Below are 19,995 nucleotides of genomic sequence, written 5' to 3' on the forward strand. Positions count from 1 at the left end.
TCCCTGACTGATGTAGAGATGAAGTACGTCCTCCCTCTACAAGGAAAGAAAGAAAATAAATGCTCCCAGTCCTCCTGGGTTTCTCAGCTTGAGTCTCCACCCACTTCTCACACAGTTGAATCACCAAGGCAAGGGCAGCAGGGGCTCCAGGGCCGGGACATTGTGCAGAGGGCAGGTGTGGGGGCTGCCCTTCCAGACCTAAAAAGAAAAAGGCAGAGGAAACAAAAAGAACCCAGAAAAGCCAGAGGTCACTGGACCCAGACAGACAGCCTATCCTTTGATTAGAGATGGGACCTGAGGCACTAGGGAACCCAAAGAAGTTTTAGCTGACCTGCTTCTGGGCACTAAGATGACCTCTGTCTGTACCTGGCATCTGTAACCTTGGAGCCAGGAGTGAGGGCCAGAGGTGAGACTCCTGCTCCCTCCATCCTGTCCCTGGGCCACCCTCCCCATGTACCTGCCACATCTCAGCATCCAGCCCCTGGTTCTCCACTCCCAGGAGTTGCAAAGGAAACCTGGCACCAGTCATATTATGATGGAAAGCGTCCCAAAAAACCAGGAAGAGACAGAACCAGAGAGGGTCAGAGGATTGGCTAGTCACACAGTAAGGTAGCAGTAGGATAGACAGGATCCTAGCCCCGTGAGGCTCTTCTTGCCACCCCAAAAAGCACTGCCCCCCAAGAAGGGTGGTTGAGCACCCAGAGAACCCTCCGAACCCTGAGCTCACAGGACAAACCTGGTCTTTGTGGCACCCCAGGCTAAGCAAACCCTGCTGAGGATGTCTCCATATACCACCGCATGCTTGCCCTGCCCTGCCTGCAGGAGCTCAGAGCTGGGACTCCAGGGCCTTGTTATCTGGGGCCAGCCCCTACCCAGTGCAGCCAGTTTTGCCGGCAGTGTAAGCCAAGCTGGGGGTGACAGACCCGCCAGGCAGGATCTGGCCTGGCTCAGATTTCCTCGGAGGGCTGATGACACCCGCTCACTTGCTCACTCGTTCACTTGGTTTACAGCCAGCAGCCCTGCCCCCAGGGAGCTGGCACCGGCTGACACAGCTCTGCTCCTCCAGGCCTGGGCTGGACAGTGGGCTGGCACCAGGCTTCATGCCAAGGCCAGGGAGAGGGTCTTTCCCTGACACACTGGAGCTGGGAGGCTGGCATGGCATAGGGCCTTGGCTTGTTCATTGTGTCCCCACAGTTTTTAAGAAAGCTGCCCTCCATGCTGTGAAATAACACCACCTCCTTCTTATAAGGAGCTGGAGATGGGAGCCACACCACGTACACATGTTCGGGAACTCTGGAAGAAGGGTCTTTGCCTCTGCCTCATACACACATAAACCATGGCACATACTTGTGCATGGGAACACAGGTTCACACACAGTCTTCAATCTTCAACCTATGGCACGGCCCAGTACCACCTGTGCAGTACGTTCACACACAGGCAGGTACCCACCAACTTCAGAAGTCCATACATCTTTCCTATGCCTTGTCACAGAGCTAAGGGGGCCAGGACAATACCCTTCCCATTAGGGGACCCACACTGACATTAGCAGAGCTGGATAATGAACAGTGAACCCCAGAATGTACAGGGATTGCTACAGGGGCACAGATCCCTGGATTCCTGCTGTCCACACTAAGTGTTTGCCACTTAGTTGCTCACAGGGGCTACCATTGAGCCCTTCTACAAGCTGGTCCTTTAAGTGGGGTTGCCATGGCAGCTGTGGAACCCTACCTACCTCCCAACCAATGAGAAACGCCAGGACTGCCAGCATCTTCCTGGGGCCCTGGAAGGCTGCTGATCTTAAAGAAGTGAAGTAACTGAGACCTCCAAAGTTCTTTGGTGGGGTCTCCTGGTCCTGGACACACAGAAAGGAGCCCTGGCAAGTGGAAGAACCAAGAGGGGAGCCCAGACCCAGTGGACTACTGCCCCATCCTGCTGAGGTCTTCTCCGATTACCACTGTGCAGTTACCACGAAAATTACTTGACACTGGCAGGGCATTTTATGCCAAGCATGCTATGACAGGTGCAGACTGGACCCATCCAGCCCTTCCTCAAGAGCCCCAGACACTCCAAGGAGTCACTGCCAATCCCTGATGTGCACCTTCACCCAGCAGCATGAGCTGGCCAGTGAGGAGAAGCTGCCTGTGCTTCCTTCTGTCCTTAGACAAAAAGGCTGACCACACTGCATCTGGAGATGCTTAACGACTGCCTGGTTATGTTGCATCCTTGGTATAAGGAATTATAGTAATTGATGGCTTCTGTCCTTATTAAGGGTGTCACCACCTGTGGCCACCAGGATAATTAGTGGGTTGCACTGTTTTCCTTCACATTTCAGAAGCCACAAGGGCCCCTACAGAGACAGGAGCAACCCAGTGGCCAAGAAGGGACTTTTCTACTAAAAAAGGGAGCACCCCTGTCCCCCAACCTAAGAGCTGCTGGCTCTCTTATCCCAAAGCCCAAAGCTAAACACCAGATGCCCCCTTGACCATTCCTGGGTTCTAAAGGTTGAGACAAGGTGAGGTGTCTAAGTCTCTGAGGCTCAAAGTAGGGGCCATGGGCCGGCAGCACCAGCATTGCTCAAGAGCCCATTGAGAACAAAGGATTGGACTGGGATATGGCTCCATGGTAGAGTGCCTGCCCCTGGCATGCACGAGGCTCTGGGTTCCACCCCCAGCACCAAAATAAAAAAAGGAAAAGAAAATTAGGGCTCTGTCCCAGCCGCTGAGTCAGACTGCATTTAGCCAGTGCCCAGGTGGTTAGAAGACACACTGCACAGAAGAGTTTCAGGTACAGTGACTGAAGCGCAGCTCCACCTCTGAGACCAGGACCTGAGACAGAAGACGGGGACCAGGCTGAGGTCACATAGTAGATTAGTGGCTCAGCTGGATGGAGGCAGACCTTGTGGCCTGGGCTTAGGGTGCTGTCTTCCACACCACGCCCACACACACACATACCCCACTCTGTGCCCAGCCAGTGCTGAGCAGTGGCACTGGGCTCGGCCTCAGTGCCAGGAGCCAAGAGACTGCCCACACCACTGGTGGGGCCTGCCATGCAAGGATAGGACAAGGAGGGGCTCTCAGGCTTGCACAGGGCTGAGCTGGGACATGCCCAGCCTACACTGAGTCATTGGGTCCTGGGGGTGTGGGAGATGACATCAGGGGCAAGGCGTGTACTCGGCCACCAGCTGCAGGGCAACACACACGTGCACACCCACATGCATCCACAGGGCCGCGTGCGTGCACTCTCCCTGACAGCAGCAGGCATGAGCAAACCTGAATCTGCACACGCACTGTCCCCAGGGTTGCAGATGTCCAGAGTCACCTGCGATGAGTGTGTGATGGACATGATACCAGCTCCCCTGAAGCAGCATCCCTGGGAGAGACAGGCCAGAAAGAGACACAGTTAAAATAAAAATAATCTTTGCACAGGAAGATCTGCAGATGATGGGGTGTGGGGAATTCGCTGGGAGGCAAGGGAGGGAGGGAGGTTAAAATGCTGGCCAAAGCACATCTGTAATCCCAGTGCTCTGGGAGGCTGAGGCACAAGGATAAAAAGTCCAAATCCAGGCTGGCCAACTTATGATTTAGTGAGACCTTGTCTCAAAAATTAAGAATAAAAAGGTCTGAGCATATATCTTAGTATAAAGGCTATGGGATTGCAGTACAGCAAATTAATTGATTGTTTAAAATACTGGCCCAATATTGACCACTGTTGAGGCTGAGGGATGGGCACTTGGGGACCCATTGTATGAATTTATGGTTTTGCAAGTCTGAAATTCTCTGCAATAAGTATAATGCACACATGTGTATAATTGGCAGTTGGTATTAAGTGAAATAAAGAAGGCAGCATAAGGGAACAGAGGAACCAGGAAGACTCTTCAGTCAGGAAAGGCTTCTAGTGGGGGTGACATTTAAGCAAAAATCTAAATTCACTGAGGTACAAATTTCATACTACTTCAGTAGGACAACATTCTGGACAGGATGGAAAACACAAAGGGCCTGAGGTGCCAGCAGGCCTAGGAGGACAGCGAGAGACAGATGAGACCCAGGACCCAAAAGCAAAGAGGAGAGGCACCCAGGTGGGATCAGAGAGGTCCCTGTGGGTGTGAGCAGACAGAGGTGCCTGGAGTTGACTCTGTGGGGGAATGTGAGCTGGATTAGCTTTGAGTATAGAAGGTCACTCTGGCTCCCCTCAACCAAGCATAGACCCCACTGCTGTCACCCCACCTCTGCCTGCCCCACCCGAGCCTAGACCCTCCTAGCCTCCAGCCCAGCCTTTCCCTGCTCTCTCACTGCCCCATGTTGGCCTCAAAGAAAGGAAGGTCCTGGTGACACTCAGACCAGTGCAGTGGCCGAGGCCACTACCCAGTCTCCCTGCCAACCACCTGCCCACAGCAGGCCTGGCTGCCACACTGAGGCCGGGCAGGAAATCATTGCTCCACGAATATTTGCTCAGTGCTCTCCATGGGCCACACCCTCAGGCCTTGCACCTGCCAACATGAAGACACAGCCACCCCCCTCGTATCTGCCACCTGCTCCCCAACTCTTCTGTGGACTGGCCCAGCAGTCTGTGAAAGGCAGTCAGGAGCATGGAAAGGGCTCAACTAAGACTCAGACAGACCTCAGTCCAGGCCTGCACAGGGGAGCTGCCCAAGCTCCCCAGAGTGACTCAGAGCCCTGGGCCACCATCTGTGGAGAATGCTGGCAGGAGGGGCTCCACCTTCCAGACTGCTGAGGGCAATGACAGAGCTCACAGTGGGCATGGAGCCTAGGCTGGCGCCACGCAAGACTGAAAACTATCTGCTGCTGCAGCCCTGGGCCCACCCTTCCTGACTGGGCTGCGTGGCTTTGAAGACATGGCACACCAGGGACAAGACAGTGGCAAGGAGGTTTATGTGAAGCCCTGAGTAATTATGACAACCACTGCTGGAGGGTTGGGGGCACAAATTGAGCACTGACCCAGCCAAGGCCACCCAACGATGACATCCAAGAGGGCTTAAGGTACACCTGGACTGTGCTGCCATATGCACTGGTGTGTGTGTGTGTGTGTGTGTGTGTGTGTGTGTGTGTGTGTGTGTGAGAGCCATGGCCTGGGGCCCCTCCTGTCTGGACCAAGGAATGCCACAAAAGCCAGGAGGCCTCCAGAAGGCCTCACCCCTTCTACAGTAAGGGACACCCCATAGGAGTGTGACCTAGGTCTAGAAGAGGGAAGTTGATCTCACTTTGGCAGCAGCCACCAGTGGCCTACACAGCTTGCTCAGTCCACTATCCTGCCTGGGAGGTGCAGTGCCAGGACTCCAGCTCACACCTCTATCCACTATCCACTCTGCCAGGGGCTGGCATCATGGCCACTTCTTGCTGAGGGCCGGCTGCACAGCGCTGCCAGCTGACATGTTCTGTCTGGACAGAACCTTCCCCATGGCCTGGAACTCTGCCGTAAATGGGAAACGGAAGCTTGGTGCAGTTATGTCCCTGGATTGACATTGAGAGCTCATTGGGTAGGATTTGGGCTTGGTCCCGACATACTGCTGTCCTACCTCTGGAGGTGGAGGGAGAGGGAGCAAGGGGACAGAAGGGTATGGGGTGAGCTTTGCATGCCCACCCATGGCAGCAAGGGGTTCAGCATGCCAGGAAGAGGCTCTAGGAGCCTGAGTGCCCCAGCCAGCTCTGACCTCTCTGCTCCAGGCCGTTTTCCCCTCAGCACAGATGGCCCAGGCCTGGGAACCATCTCGTCCCCTGCCTCTGCTGCTTCGGCACCTCCCTTGCTGGGTCCTAGCTCCTGGTCTATAAAATGATACTGATAATCTCTTGCACACAGGCTAGGAAATAATGGGCACCCCATGTCCACCACAGGATACACTGGAAGATGGGAGAAACCTTCAAGTGGCTGGAAGAGCCAAGGCATTGGGATTTCTGCCCCCCTCCCAGGTGGACCCCAAAGAACAGCCAGGTCCCTATGACTCCATGCATGGGCCATCTAAGCAGCCCCAGAGCCTCTTGCTAAATGGGATGTGAGGCAGGAGCTGTGGAATGAGGACCACAAGCCACAGGGACAGAGGCCACAGAAGAGACACTTATTAGCTTTTGGTGCAGGAGCCACAGAAAAGCCCTGCATGCCAAAGAGCAGAAAACTGAACCTCTCTCTCAGGGCCTCAGGATGGGCAGTGAGAGCAGACAAGGGAGGCAGGCATGAACAAGGAGGAACCAAGGGCCCCATACTGCCTGGGACTACAGTGGCAGGGACCCAGGGCCAAGGCCCACTCCACAGGAAGCAACCTAGACCAATGTGTGCAGCCAGGGGCAGGTGCTGGAAAGCAAAGCACCTAAAAGGAAGAGAAGAGGAAGGGGGGAGAGAAGAGAGGAGGGGCAGGAAGGGAGAAGAGAGGAGGGGCAGGGAGAAGGAAAGAAGGGGAAGGGAGGAAAACAAAGGGAGGGAAAGGGGAGGGAAAAATAGAGCTGGGTATGGTGGCACACAACTGGAATTCCAGCACACAGGAGGACTGTCATAAATTCAAGGCCACTCTGGGCTGCACAGTGAGACACTTGTCTCAAAAACAAAAACCACCAACCAACCAAAAACAAAATACAAAAATAATCAAATAAAAGAAAGAACACCAGACTAGGAGTGTAGCTCAATGGAGGAGTATTTGCCTGGGTTTGATTCCCAGCACTGGGGGGGAGGGGGGGACAAAAAAGGCAACACCAAAAATAATAGATTTTAATTAAATATTTACATGACAAGGTTTCTTTCAAGTAGTAAACCAAACTCTTTAATGTAGTGTACAGTTAAATTTGAGTATGTGGGCTTCCATGTGTAAACCTCTGCCAGGGTGGTGGCACATACCTGGAAATCCAGCGCTCAGGAGGCTGAGGCAAGAAGATGGAGTTTGAGGGCAGTCTGGGTTACCAGTGAGCTCAAGGCTGGCCTGGACTACCTACTGTCTTGAATGAATCAGTGAACAAAAGTGCCAGTCCTATCCGACATCTTCAAATGTGCTATCCCCAAGGATCATACGGAAGCCTGGCGCAGGCAGGGCTCCTGCATCATAGCGAGGACTCTTCTACCATGTGGGGAATGGAGAGAAACCCAGGGAGGACCAGGAAAATGAAGTCAGGCTCCTCACGCATGTTGTTTTGCGAATGGAGCCAGACTCACTGTGGATGTCACATGCTGTGCTGCCTTCAGACTTGGGGGGGAGGGGCTGCCAGGGCTCACCCCACCCTCAGGCACTTCAAGCCCCCTCTCCTCATGGCAGCTGGCTCACCAGCCTGCCATTCTCTCCCTTCTAAAGCAGACCCTCTTCAGCCTGCCACACCCTCTTCCCTTGGACCTAAGTGACCTCATCAGTTCAAATTTGAGAATGAAGCCAGAGAACTGGGTTCCAGCCCAGCCCTAGCCAGCCTTGCTGTGGGATTCTAGGTTGGGTACCATTCTCCCTGGCCAAGTCTCAGTCTCTTTGTCTGTGAAATGGAATTGAGATGTCACCCAGACTGGCATGTAAACCAAGGAAGCCACAGCTATGCAAGCAACTGCTTTTTAAACAGACTGGACTGTGCTGGGGTTGGCTAATCAAACCAAACCAAAGAGTGTTGCTCACTGTGGGGGGAGGGGTGGCTGGATTTCCCAATCAGCCCTTCAGAGCTCCAATCTCCACTGGGAGAGGTGAATTTCCACTTGACCCAGGGTCTTCCAGCAAAGAAGTACTGGGTCACCTGGCAGGGAACAACTTTGGGGTGGTTGTTGGGGGTATTCCAGCTTAGCTCCCAGAGGCCTGACTCAGACGGCAGTGGGGCAGGCCTGGTCCTCACATGTTTAGGAGGATATGACACAGGAATGTCCCTCCCGCCCATCTTGGGCAGGCCCACCGTGTCCTGTTCCCGCCCTGCAGATGCAGCGCAGCTCAGCTGGGGCTGGAAAGATGGTGACACCTGGAGTTCTATGAGCCACAGCCAGCAGCTTCAGAGCAGCTTGGCCCTAGAGATGGGCCCAGGGCAGGCAGGGCCAAACCACAGAGCCCACACAAAGATGGGTCTGACCCTAGAGTCTCCCCCATCTGCCGAGTGAGTTGGTAGTTCCCGAGATCACTAGGCCTCAGGGTTGCTATCTATGAGGTGAAGAGTTGAACTTGGTATGGTCCATTCACCCAACACCAGGCCTCTCAAGGCGAGTATCCCAGGGCTATTGTGGCTTCTTGTCCTCCCTTTGGGGACACCTGCCCTTGCAGGCTGCTTGTACCTCAGAGTCCTGTGGAATCTCTGATGAACTGGACTAGGGACCTAGGAGATGGCACAGGTGTAGCCTAGAAGTAGCCATGCTTGCATGACCCTGTACTGTGTATATATGGAATTGGCATATGGCTGAGTGCATGTGACACTCAAATCTGTGGCTGTGTGCATGGCAAAGCCGCTGAGCCAGACATGAGTGACAGTGGCTATGCCTCTGTGGCAGTGTGGCGGGGTGTGACTTGTGAGCATGAGTGTGCATGTATACATGGCCAGCTTTAGCTGGTAGGCAAGCAGTGGGACTGTATGTGACTCTGTGGCTTTGGACTACGTCTCTGCATGAATGTGTCACAGCACTGCCAGGGCCATCCCAGTCTCCTAGGCCTGACTGCTCCAGCTGGCGCTGCAGCCATGGCTCAGGACTCCCAACTCTGTTGTGTCCAAGGCAATGGCACATAGCATCCAAAGTCTACCTTATCCTCAGCCCATATGAGGCCACACAGTAGACTCCACTTCCCAGGCCAGGCCAGGGTTGGGAATCAGTGGTACCCCCATCCCCATGCAGGTACTTGTGGCCACTGAGGATAGAAAAAGAGGCTTTGTCTTCTACCCCATCCAGAGCAAAGCAAGGGAGGAAAGTGCAGGCAGATGGGCCCAGCTCAGCCTGGAACACCTGCTGGCATGTCACTGAGGCCAGTGAGCCCTGTCAGTATGTCCCCTTTCTCTGCCACTGATCCCTCAGTCTTCTGCTGAGAGGTGCTCTGACCAGCCCAGAACAACCCCAGATTCCCCAACACCCCAACCCTCACAGACAAAAAGAAGCCAAACGGAGGGGCTGTGATGCCTCACTCCTCATCCCACACACCTTTCCCCACCCAGGGACCTCAGGACGCCTGGCCCACCCCAAACTTCCCTTCCTGTTTTTTCTCCAAGGTCCAAGCCCTTCCTAAGTGCTGACCTTCAGGACAGCAGGCACAGGAGGTGGCCCCTCTCAGTGAAAGGACATAAGAGGGTGACAGCTCACCAGGGCAGGTGGCATTAACAAGGGGCCTCCCACACTGTGCCAGAAGGAGACCCTGTCCCTACCACACTCAGTGGCCTTCTGCAGACGACACAGGGAGTCACAGCAAGTCACAGCTGAGCAGAGTTAGGACAGACATTAAGTCCTATGATGAGCCAAAAAATGAAGGAAGGAGGACAGGGAGGGGAAAATTCCTCAAAAAGTCCCAAATCTGACCTAATATTGACCCAGGGCCAGAGGACTCATTCCAGAAGTTCCTATGAGGACGCTCTGCCCTAAACAGCAGGGTCTGTACCCATCTCTTGTCATAAGCTGGCCTGGCAAGGCCTCCCTGGCAGCCCTGACATTGAGAGGCACCTAACCTAGCCCTTCTGATTCCCCTGGCCACCTGAAGACAGTGTGTCCACCCTGCTCGATCCTATCACCTGGACTGTATACCCCAAAAGACCCAGCTGCCATCTTCAGTTTTCAGCATTGAACCACCAAAGAGCAAGGGACCCAGGAATTATAGGGAAGGACATGGTTTCTGGGTGTCCCCACCCCTCCCTGGACTGGGGCTTTCCAAAGACAAGGCCTGGATGTGGCTCCAGTGGGGTGGAAAGCACCTGGGAGTGTCCTGGGTGAGGCCTCCCAAGCCTCCTTCCCATAACCTCAGGGTACAGGAAGCAGAGCAGCCAAACCCTGTAGGGAGAGAGGGAACCCCATCTTACAGCCCTTACAACCAAGGACAGCAATGTCTGGGCCACCTCTACCTCCTCCTAGCAGATCCTTATACCCTACCTGTTGAGGGTCTATGGTCAAAACACCATGACCACCAAATCTCATCCAGTGGCTTCCAGGGACAATGCAGGGTCCAGCCTTCCCTGTCCTCAGCCCTCCCAGGATCCACCACACAGAGTTATGTTCTTGTCATGTTAATAGGAGGGGGAAAAAAGAGAAAAAATTCAAGCAGCAGCAGCAGCAGCAGCTATGAGCAGACCAAGACCTCCTGGGGGCAGAGGTGAAAAGGTCACTGTCCCCCTCACTGCTGCTCAGCCATGCCCTGGTCTGGAGGAGGTGGTGGCAACCCCTAGAGGATGTAAACACAGGCTGCAGACAGCAGAGGTGACTAGGAGCTTCAAAGGGCTGGGAACTGAATCCCTGACTCTCCCCTGGGCTCCCACAGAGGGCCAGGAAGGATTCCCAAAGACAACACCTCCCCAGCCAAGGACCGTGGGAGCTGGGGTCTGGGCTGGCTTGGAGCAAGGCACTTACTGCTGGGGATCTCAAATAATCCATAATTTGAGGGCATCCCCTCCAGGAAAACCCCACTAGGGTCTACGGTCTGTGGCTTGTCTTGCACCCCCAAGCCCAGGGGGAAATATGCTACCTGGCCCCAAAGCAAGGGAATGTGGATGCATAACAGGGCAGGGGAAGCACAGGCCTGCAGGGAGGAGTTGCCTGCAGCCCCTCCTGCAAAGGACAGGGTAGGACAGGGAGCAAGGGCCATCCCTTCCCTCTGCTACCATGCCAGAGACCCCATGAATGGGACACCAAATATGCATGGGAAAGGTAAGGGAGAGAAGACTCCATGTGACCCCTCTCCCCAAAAATCCTTTCCATTTTCTGTCTGGCAGGTCCTTGTCACTCATTCCATCCAGACATGCTGCTGGAACATTGCCTATGCTGGTCGCAGGAAGCTTGGACCAACCTGGGAGCTTCCAGGAGCCCCCTCCTCAGCTACCTGTCACACTGCATCACCTCTGCATGATGCTGTGTCTGACCCCTGACTTGGATGGGGGCCCCCCTGGGACAAGAACCAGACTGGGTACACACCAACTGGTCCCCGACCATAGGGGCACTGAGTGAACAGGGGTGGTGAGGGCGGCCAGGCCTTGCCCTGCCCTATCTCTAAAACAGGTTGGCCAGAACGGCTCCAAAGCCCCTTCTCCCACCCACTTCACCCACCAAAGCCCCAGCCCCACTGTGACCAGGCCATGGGGAGTGGGGCACACAGTCAGAGGTGGTCATACATGCGCAGGGCCTTCTCCAACTGCTGGGCCACACGCTGGTAAAAGAGGATCTGCTGGCGCAGGTAGCTCTGCATCATGTGCTGGAAGTCGAGCTCGCGGCGCTGGTGGAAGTGGTTCATCTCAGCCTGCAGGGCGAAGCCCACCACACGACAGCGCCTGCGGATGCCGTCAGCCTCATCCTGTACCATCCGGCCCTCATCACTCATGCGCTGGCTCTCTTTCACCTTGGCAAAGGCGCCTTGTGGGCAAGGATAGGCAGGTGAGGGAAGGGGACTCAGCCATCATACCCTGCCTGCCCCTGCCTCCCAGTGGTGGATAACATTGCTTTGGAGCAATGACCAGGCAGTGACCTGGCCTCCTGGATGTGTCCACCAAGGCACCCTCTACTGCTGCAGCTTCTACCACACCATCTTCCCTCCACATTTGGGCACAACCAGTGGCTTACACTGAGCAGTCTTGGCCTTCCTAGATGTGGTTACACCAGGCTTGGGCAGTTCCCGAATCCCCAGCGCAGATCTCATGCTCACACCACCTCCCAATGCCTCCTGGCCTCTCTTCTTCCGGGAAGTCTTCCTAGTTCCCTCAGTCTCTGGAGGCTCCTCAGAGGAGCCCTGGGTTCCCCCTCAACCGGTGCCTTCTCTGCCCACCTGTCCTGGGCTGTGAGCTTGATGTGCTCCTATCCTGTCCTCCAGGAGAGAAGCCTGGCCCACAACAGATCCTGTGGGTGACCTCCATCTCTGGGATACTGTACTGTCCCCTAAGGCTGTTGTGCCTGCCCAGAGACTGTCCCAAAGTACCCCAATCTAACCTCCAAACTAGGTGACCTCCTGCTTCCCACCACGTGCAGATCAAGGACCATACCCACCCTCTTGGCCCACTCTGACCCTGCAGTCATCAAACCCTCCCCGCTCTTTCCTGACTGCAGACCTCTGCCTGCTAGATGCCCATTCATAATTCAAGGCCTAGATCGGGTACTGCTTCCACACCAGAGCATCCCCAGTCCCCCTGGGAAAACGCTACCTGATCTCATCTGTCCCTTGGTCCCCCACCTGCCTGTCACTCTAAAGCAGCTCTTCAAAGGCCACCTGGTGTGCCTCCCACATCCAGCAGCCCCAAGAGACCACAGGAAGCTACTGTGATATCCAAGTGACAGGTGGGCATGAGTGGGGAATCCACCCAGGCAGGGAACTCAACCTAGAAGACTCTGAAGAGTAACAAGCAACTGGTGAATGGATTCAGCTGTGGGTTAGAGGACACTTGACTTGTGGTGCCTTTAAGCCAGCGGGAGGAGAAGGCCTCCTATCTGTGCCTGGCATTCGAGGAACAGGACAGCATCAATTGCAAAGATGATAGAGATGGGCAGGGTGTGGAAGGCAGCACCCCAGAATCCACTGCACACAGACAGCACAACCAGGACCCACGCTTCGCCACTCCTTCTTCAAGGTGAGAGCCTGTGTCCTTCAGGGTGGCATTCTCTTTATTTTCACTCAAGTTGTCAGATGCATCCAAAATGCACTTATGAATCACTTACTACATGCCAGGCAATGGCTCTCTGTTGAAGCTGGACATAACTGGAAGCCTTTAGGAGCGGCAGCACCTGTCTCTGTTGGCAACTGAATGGCTAATTGCTCCCCAGGAGCAGTTGAAGCAGACTCCATTCCGGAGCCTGTGGGCTGCCCCAGCAGAACACAAAGAAATGTGCAGTGCTCAGCTCCCAGGTCCAGCAGGCAGCCCTCTATCCCCCTCCTCAAACACCCTGCTCCTGCTTCATCCTGACAGTGTGGCCCTGGGCAAGTGAGCCAGAACCACCCCAAGGCCTACAGTGGGGGCAGTAAGAGAATGCAGAGCTGAAGACACCCCAGAAAAAACTCCTTCCTGTCCCCAACTAGAAGGGGAAACTGAGGTCTTGAGGGGCAGGGACTTGCCTCTGTACTCCCAGCCTCCTTCCTGCCCCCAGCCTTCTGCAACAGTCCAGCAACCCTCTGCTGTGGGAGCCCAGAATGGACACAGGGAGTCAAGAAGGTCCCATGGGGCAGGAGGTCCCATAAGAAGAAAGTACAGAAGCCAGATGTGATAGGCCACAGCTGTAATGCCACCACACAGAGAGGCCAAAGCAGGAGGAACATAAGTTCAAGACCAGCCTAGGCAACTTAGCAAGACTTTTGAAATAAAAAAATAAGAATAAAAATAAAAAAATAAAAATTTAGGGCCAGCTCAGTGGCACAGCACCTGCCTAGCAATCTCGAGCACCTAAATTGTATTCCTGGTACCAAAAATAATATAAAATAAAATAGGAACCAGGCATGGTGGCACTTGGGAGGTTGAAAAAGGAGAATCACTATGAGGACCAGCCTGGAGGCTACAAGAGTAAGCACAAGCCCAGCCCAAACTGTGTAGCAAGACGTGTCTCAAAAAAAAAAAAAAAAAAAAAAGAAAAAAAATAATAGAAATGTAGCTCAATATGAAGAAGCAGAGTGAAGGGTGTATGACTTATACTGGCCAATTTACCACACCTTGTTTAAAAAAAAAAAAAAAAAAAAAAAGGACTGGCTCAATGTGAAGGCTCTGGATTCAACTCCCACCAAAAAATAAAAAATAAAATAAAGTAAAATAAAAATGAAAATTTAAAGGGCTGGGGATGTAGCTCAGTGCAAAGGCCCTGAGTTTAATCAGTAACACACACACACACACACACACACACTAAAAGGTCAGAAAGAGATGAGGGGAGTGAGGGAAGAAAACCTGAAAAACAACAGCAGGACCAATCAACTGCAGTTGAGCTTCTGCCAGAGGAAGCAACCTGAGGAGGAGATCACAGCGGGCCCCAGATCCCACCTGCTGTGCAAGGCTGGCTGCAGGGAGACTGGATCTGTGTTCAAAAGGCTTTTTTCCTATAGCTCCCCTTGGAGCAAGAAGGAACCTACCCCTCGGTGCTGGCTCGGTATTCATGGTATTCATGGTAGACAGGAGCCAGGGATGGGGGCAAAGGTTGCAGGGGTGGGGACAGGCAGAGGCCCCACCCTGTTCTGTCATTTCCCCACCCTGTGACTCAGTTCTGGGGCCAGGACCAGCTGAGGCTAAGTTTTCCCACCCAGCAAAGCAGACTGGAAGCAGGGCAGCCACTTAGCATCCCTCTTGTGTTCTATGAAAGTCACTGAGAGTGCCTGGGTCACTCACTGGCTGCCTGGCAGCCAGGTCCCAGCAATGGGTAAAGGAAAGCTGAAGCCACCAGCCACAGAATCCCTGCTCCCTGACAGGTTCCCAAGCTGCAGCCTCAAACCATCTGTCCCCTGAAAGTAACCACCATCTATCCCGGGTGGGAGCAGGAAGGCTAAGCTCCAGTCCCCACTGTGCCACCTGCAACAACACTTGCTCCTCCTAAGCTACAGTTCTCCCCACTGTGACATGGGACAGACCATCCTGTATGTGACACTCCTCACCACTCCTCACAGCATATAGAGCTGTGCTTCTACTTCTGTGACAATGCCTGCCTGGAGTAGCTGAGGACAGCATCTGCAGGGACCCAGAGCTCAGGAAGCCAGGAGCTGGGTGCCAGGCTTCTTCCCTCGGTGTTACAACATGTACTCAGCTAGTGGTGGCTCATGGCAGCATGCTTTTCCACTTATAAAAGCCTCAGAGGAGAGCAGAGGTTAGGCTGTGCAGACTTGGGACCTAGTACCTCTATCCATAGGGCTTTCCTGGCCAAGATCCCCAAAGCCTGCCCAGGTCTGTCTCAAACAGTTCCAAACCCTCCTCTCTCACTCACCCTGGATGCCAGGCCAGATTCCATAACCTAAAGAAGCCCATGGAACCTGGCCACGGGGGTTCCAGGTGGACGGTATGCATTCCAGCCTCTGCTTCAGGCTGCATGGCTATTCCAGGGAACAGTGGCTCTGAGTCCCAGAAATAACTCAGAGGGACCCAGACACAGTCTCCTGCACTCTGATTCCCTGCCTTATGGCTTCTTTGTGAGCCCAGGGCTCTGGGAACCCTGGGCATGGGTCACCCTGCTGCCCCTGCTCTGCCCCAGCCCTGCCCCAGCAGCTGCATGGTGTGAGCTGTTTCATCATCAGACCTAGCCTCCTGCTGCCCACACAGAAACACGCCATGGAGGAGCTGGTCGAACCAGCTTACCCAGGCCTGGTGCAGGTGAGGTTCACTTCCGCCCAAGAAGGCACTTGCCCCATGGCACCCAGTGCAGACCCAAAGCACCATTTGGCTGCTGGGTCCCTCGGGTACCCTCCCCCTCCCTCCTTCCAAAGCCTGACAGCTCATGGGGCTCCCCTCTTGTTCCAAATAGAGGAAACTGAGGCAGGGGGCAGGGAAGGCACATCCCAGAGCACCGGTGAACTGGGAAACAATCTGACTAAAACTCGGGCCTTGTGTCTCTTGGAACTGAAAGGGAATGTTTAGGGGGAAAAGGAGAGGTGAGAGGAGAAGTTCTGACAGTCACTCTGCTAGTAACGAGAGCCACCACCTTCTCCAGACTCCACTGGCACCCAAGGATGAGGAGAGGCTACACTGTCCCCTGAATGAGAGGAAGCCTGCCTCACCCCACCCAGAGTCAAGCTCCCACTAGCCAGGCCTAACCTCAGGGCTCAGGGTCCTGCCCCATTCTTCCAGAATTATCAGCAGCCTCAGGGAGGGCCACACCTCTCCTGACATCCACCTGCCACTGTCCTCAGAACTCTACCACTTGCATGGTCACTCCCTGATTCACACCCCAGGGAAGAAGAGAAGCCAGGCTTGGGAAGGGGGATTGGCTGAGCCTCACAGCCAGTGCCTTGGACCCCCAGTTCTGCTCCCCAGCCTGTCTATGCCCCCTTGTGACCCAGATGATTCATTTCCCTGGTAGCTCCTGCACAGCGCAGCAGCAACAGGCAGGGGCCCATCCTGTCCCTCCTCCACAGATGGGGCCCTGGGAATCGAAAACACGGCTGGACCTGGGAGGCAGCCAAGGTAGCCTTGGGCCTTGGGAGGTGGCAGGAGGAAGGGACAGTCTCAGCTGGGCCACAGCTCCCTGTGCAACCTCCTTGTAGTTCTGTAATCTGCAAATGAGGACAGGGATCCTCCTGCACAGATAGGAGCTCAGGAGCACAGATAGGAGGACAGGAGCAGCCAAGGTGGCCAGGAGTCTGTGAAGCGGGAAGACAGGCTGCTCACTGTGCTCCTGTTATCTGGGCCTGGGGCCTGGTCAGCTCTGTGTTCCCAGGACCCAGCCCAATAGCATGCATGATGGCGTAAACCAGACACGACAGAAAATGCCTAAGCTGAGCCACAGCAAATGTGGAGCACCATGACCATGAGGACAAGGGTGCCACAGAGGATATACCCAACATGTTTGTTGAGTGAATGACAGTTAAAGACAGACTCAGAAAGTTGCCCCATTCTAAGGCCACCCCCATCCCAGGGTCTGATGGAGCATCAAGTTTGGGAAGTCCCCTGGCTGCCGAGGGCCTACCTTTCTGCAGATGGATGATGTCAGGGAAGTTGGAAAGCAAGCCCTGGTAGAGGGATAGCATGTCGAGCATATGGAAGAGGTCGTTCTTGGGCTGCTCAGCGAACATTTCGCCCACGGCCTCATAGGTCCGGCCTGTGTGTGAGATAGCGCTGTTGAGGGCCTCAGAGCTGAAAGGGGGATCCATCTGGAAGGCCTGGCTGATGGCCTGGAAGGCGCTGCCCAGCTTCTGGAAGTCCTTGCGGAAGCCACCCGCATGCTTCCGCACAAGCTCTGATGCCACAGTGCTGAGCTGCAGGACGCTGTCATCCATCTTCTTGCTGAAGGCCTTGAAGGTGTCCACACGGTCCTCCACATCCTGAAGGTCCTGGTGCTCTGTAGGGATCTGCAAAGTAAGCAGGAAGCTGGCGCCCACCATCTCGTCCTTCTCTGCACGGCGCTTGCCCATCTTCCATTGCTTATCATCCAGGCAGCTGAGGAAATGCTGGAAGCCCTCGTACTGTGAGAGCACGGGGTGGCTGGTCATATGGTCCATCCAGAGAATGAGCCGCCGCTTGCGCTTCTCAATGAAATCCTCCTCAAAGCGGCCAGTGGCCTGTTTCTCAGGCAGGTGGGGGACCGAGATGACGGTGAACTTGTGCAGCAGACGGTTGTAGAGCCAGTCAAAGTGTTTATAGCGCCGGTAGACAGGTGAGCCTGAGTGGGTAGGGGTGAGTTTATAGGATATGTAGCTTTTGATGCCTTTGAACTTGGTCTGTTTGGTGGGGTCCTCCACAGAGCAGGCAAATGGGTGGGGGTCGGCCTTCCACTGGGGTCCACGGGGCCCCATTTCAATGGAGTAGGTCTCAGCGATCTTGGCCATCATGGGCACATCTCCAAGGATGAAGGCTTCCACACCAGAGCGCACGAAGCAAGAAAAACGGTTCAGGTTGCGCCCCACCATGCTGCCCCGCTTGGCTGATGCCAGGCTGTCTTGCCGCTCCAGGGGTGGCTTGGGCCGGAAAGCCATGTGCTGGCTGGGGTAGGCCCCTGGGTAGGAAAGGTTGAGTGGGGGATGCCCATTGGCACCCAGCCCAGCAGCCCGTGGCTCCTCCACCACCGTACAGCCATCATCCCAGTCATCCCAGTCGTCCTCATCATCATCCTCAAAGCTGCCAGGGTTTGAGAGGAAGCCACTGCCACCACTGTTCCTGGCCGGGCTAGAGCTGTTGTAGGCACTCACCTGGGTGCCCAGAGGGCCCACAGGGCAGCCTGGGTAGTCTGCATGGTTGGTACCAACACCAGGACGGATGATCTCCACATAGGAGGCAGGGAAGAGCCCCATTTCCCCACGGCTGTTCTGCCCCTGCAGCCAGCCGTCCAGAGAAGTCTCACTGAAGACCACTAGGTCCTCATCCTGCTGGATGCTGATTTCTCCCTCGGTCTCGCTGTGAAAGTCATAAAGAGCTCGGCCTTTCAGCGCCATGGTGGTGCTACTGGTGGATAAAGATGGGAAGGAGAGGCTGGTGCTCCAGACCAAGGTGAACAAAACGCACTGGCAGCTCAATGCCTGTTATACAGTGCTGTCTCTGGGCTCAGGAGGCCGTGCCTCAGCACCCACAGATTGTGTCCAGCCTCCCCTTCTTCAGAGCAGTGTCTATGGCCCAGGAACTGCCCCATGGGGGTCTGGGCATTGCCTGTGGGCAGGGCAGGCAGGGCTCAGTCCATAGTCCTTCTCTCCTCCTTGGCAGCCCCTGGGGAGGGGTAGCCCTCCCTCCCCTCCTCCCAGTGCAAAAGTCAAGCCACCCAGAGAAACCAGCTTTGCAACAGCAAGAATTCAACACTTTCCACCGGAACAATGTTCTAAGGCTGAAGAGGCTCCCTCAGAACAAACCGTCCCAGAAACGCAGGCAGGGCCCTTCTTCCCTCTAGCTCCCTGCTGCCTCTGGCTGCTCCGGCTGGGGGAGGCTCTCGCATTCCTCAGATGGCCTTTCCTCCTCCTCTTCCTTCTTCTCCTCCTCCTCCTCCTCCTCTTGGGCCACTGGGTTTTCAAAAATCCAGAAAATCCAAGAGGAGCAAGGAGAAAAGCAGCACTCTCCTGAATCAATTCCAAGGGTGGATGTGTGCGGCCTCCCAACGATCTGGGCCGGGGAAAACAAGGGCCGAGGTTTGCACAACAGGCCGCCAAGTCCACGACCCCGGCCGGCGGTGGTTCTGTGGGTCCCCAAGGCCCGGCCCGTGTCCACCCAGGGTGCAGAGGGCGACCCCAGGACACTCGTTCGATGGCCTCTGTTGTTTGCCTAACTCCTCGGCATCCTGAGCCCGCAGCTGACCCCGACGGCGTCCCGGGACCCCATCCAGGGGTGGCCAGGCGGACGCCGTCCCGGGGCGCTTAACCCGGTCCCCGGCGCGCCCGGCCTGCAGGAGCTTGGCCGTCAGTCCCTCTGTCCGTCCGTGTGCCCCACCTCCCCGCCGCGCAGCCCCTCCAGCCGACAGCCAGCTCCAAAACAAACAAGAAAAAAGGAAAAAAAGAAAGAAAGAAAGGCGACACCGGGAGGTGGCGTCCCGGAGAGACGCGGGAGGAGGTGAGCGGTGGGGAGAGGGGGCGGAGGGAGCAGAGCTCGCACTTCCGCGGTCTCAGGCCGGGAGCCCGCAGCTCCGCCCCGGCCGGGCGGGACTCGGACACCGCGCTCCTGCGCTCCCGCCGGAGCCCGCTCGCCCAGCCCACAGTCGCTGGAGTCACAGGGCTCGGGCGCCCTTGCTCGCCCCAGCGCACTAATGCGGAGAACTCCGGGAGTTTAGGAGACGTGCGCTGCTGGTACGCAGGGGTGAAGGGAGGCACAGGCAGTCAAGGAGGCGGGGCACCCGTCCCCACTTTATCCTTTTCCCCTTAGCCCTCCTTCCCTCTTACACTCCCACCCCCAGCTCCTATACTGTGCCCCCGAGGGCCACAGCGGCCTTGGCAACCCCGACAGACTCTGACTAAATCTCCTTGTGGGTCCGGGTTCCCCAGCCAGATAGGACGGGGAACACCCCAACCCGGGGCAACTCCCTTAAGGAAGGAGAGCTTGCCGTAGGGGACTGGTGGGTCCATCCTGGCCAGCAGCAGCAGGAGAGAGAGGAGGCCTAGGACAAGGCTCCGGAAAAAACAATGTTTTGGAAGACAGCAGTGGGTTTTGGCCTGGCACTGACCCTACCCAACACTATGCAGAGCCCTGTGCTAGGCACGACAGGCAGTCCTGGTTCCTGCAGTCATCCTCTGAAAAACATTGAGTAGCTACTAGGCCCTGGGCTACAAAAATGGTA

General features: G+C 55.6%; 1 protein-coding gene across 4 annotated transcripts; it reads right to left on the reverse strand.

Moving 5' to 3' along the window:
- Positions 1 to 7: 7 nt before the first annotated feature.
- Positions 8 to 19,286, reverse strand: Snx33 (sorting nexin 33). Of its 4 annotated transcripts, none has more exons than XM_023712616.1 (3): positions 16,714 to 19,286; positions 3,208 to 3,369; positions 8 to 1,852 (listed from the first exon to the last, which is right to left on the reverse strand). In XM_023712616.1, the coding sequence occupies exons 1-3, from the start codon at positions 18,173 to 18,175 to the stop codon at positions 1,725 to 1,727; spliced, it is 1,752 nt and encodes a 583-aa protein (XP_023568384.1). In that variant the 5' UTR covers positions 18,176 to 19,286; the 3' UTR covers positions 8 to 1,724. The 4 variants fall into 4 exon arrangements, with proteins under 4 accessions (XP_023568384.1, XP_023568386.1, XP_023568385.1 ...); XM_023712618.1 differs by having other exon boundaries at positions 1,760 to 2,825; positions 3,270 to 3,369; XM_023712617.1 differs by lacking the exon at positions 8 to 1,852 and having other exon boundaries at positions 2,736 to 3,369.
- Between the last annotated feature and the right edge of the window lie 709 nt (positions 19,287 to 19,995).

The sequence above is a fragment of the Octodon degus genome, unplaced genomic scaffold (assembly GCF_000260255.1).
Source record: "Octodon degus isolate 3935 unplaced genomic scaffold, OctDeg1.0 scaffold00026, whole genome shotgun sequence".
Taxonomy (NCBI): domain Eukaryota; kingdom Metazoa; phylum Chordata; class Mammalia; order Rodentia; family Octodontidae; genus Octodon; species Octodon degus.

What these genes read in the sequence shown, in the direction of transcription:
- Snx33 (XM_023712616.1), bottom strand. Translation starts at nt 18,175, where the DNA reads ATGGCGCTGAAAGGCCGAGCTCTTTATGACTTTCACAGCGAGACCGAG. An exon ending in CATCATCCATCTGCAGAAAG is followed by an intron (nt 3,370 to 16,713) that starts GTAGGCCCTCGG and finishes TGTCTCTCCCAG; the next exon opens with GGATGCTGCTTCAGGGGAGC. An exon ending in GGCCCTGTGGATGCATGTGG is followed by an intron (nt 1,853 to 3,207) that starts GTGTGCACGTGT and finishes CTGTGTGTCCAG; the next exon opens with GACCAGGAGACCCCACCAAA.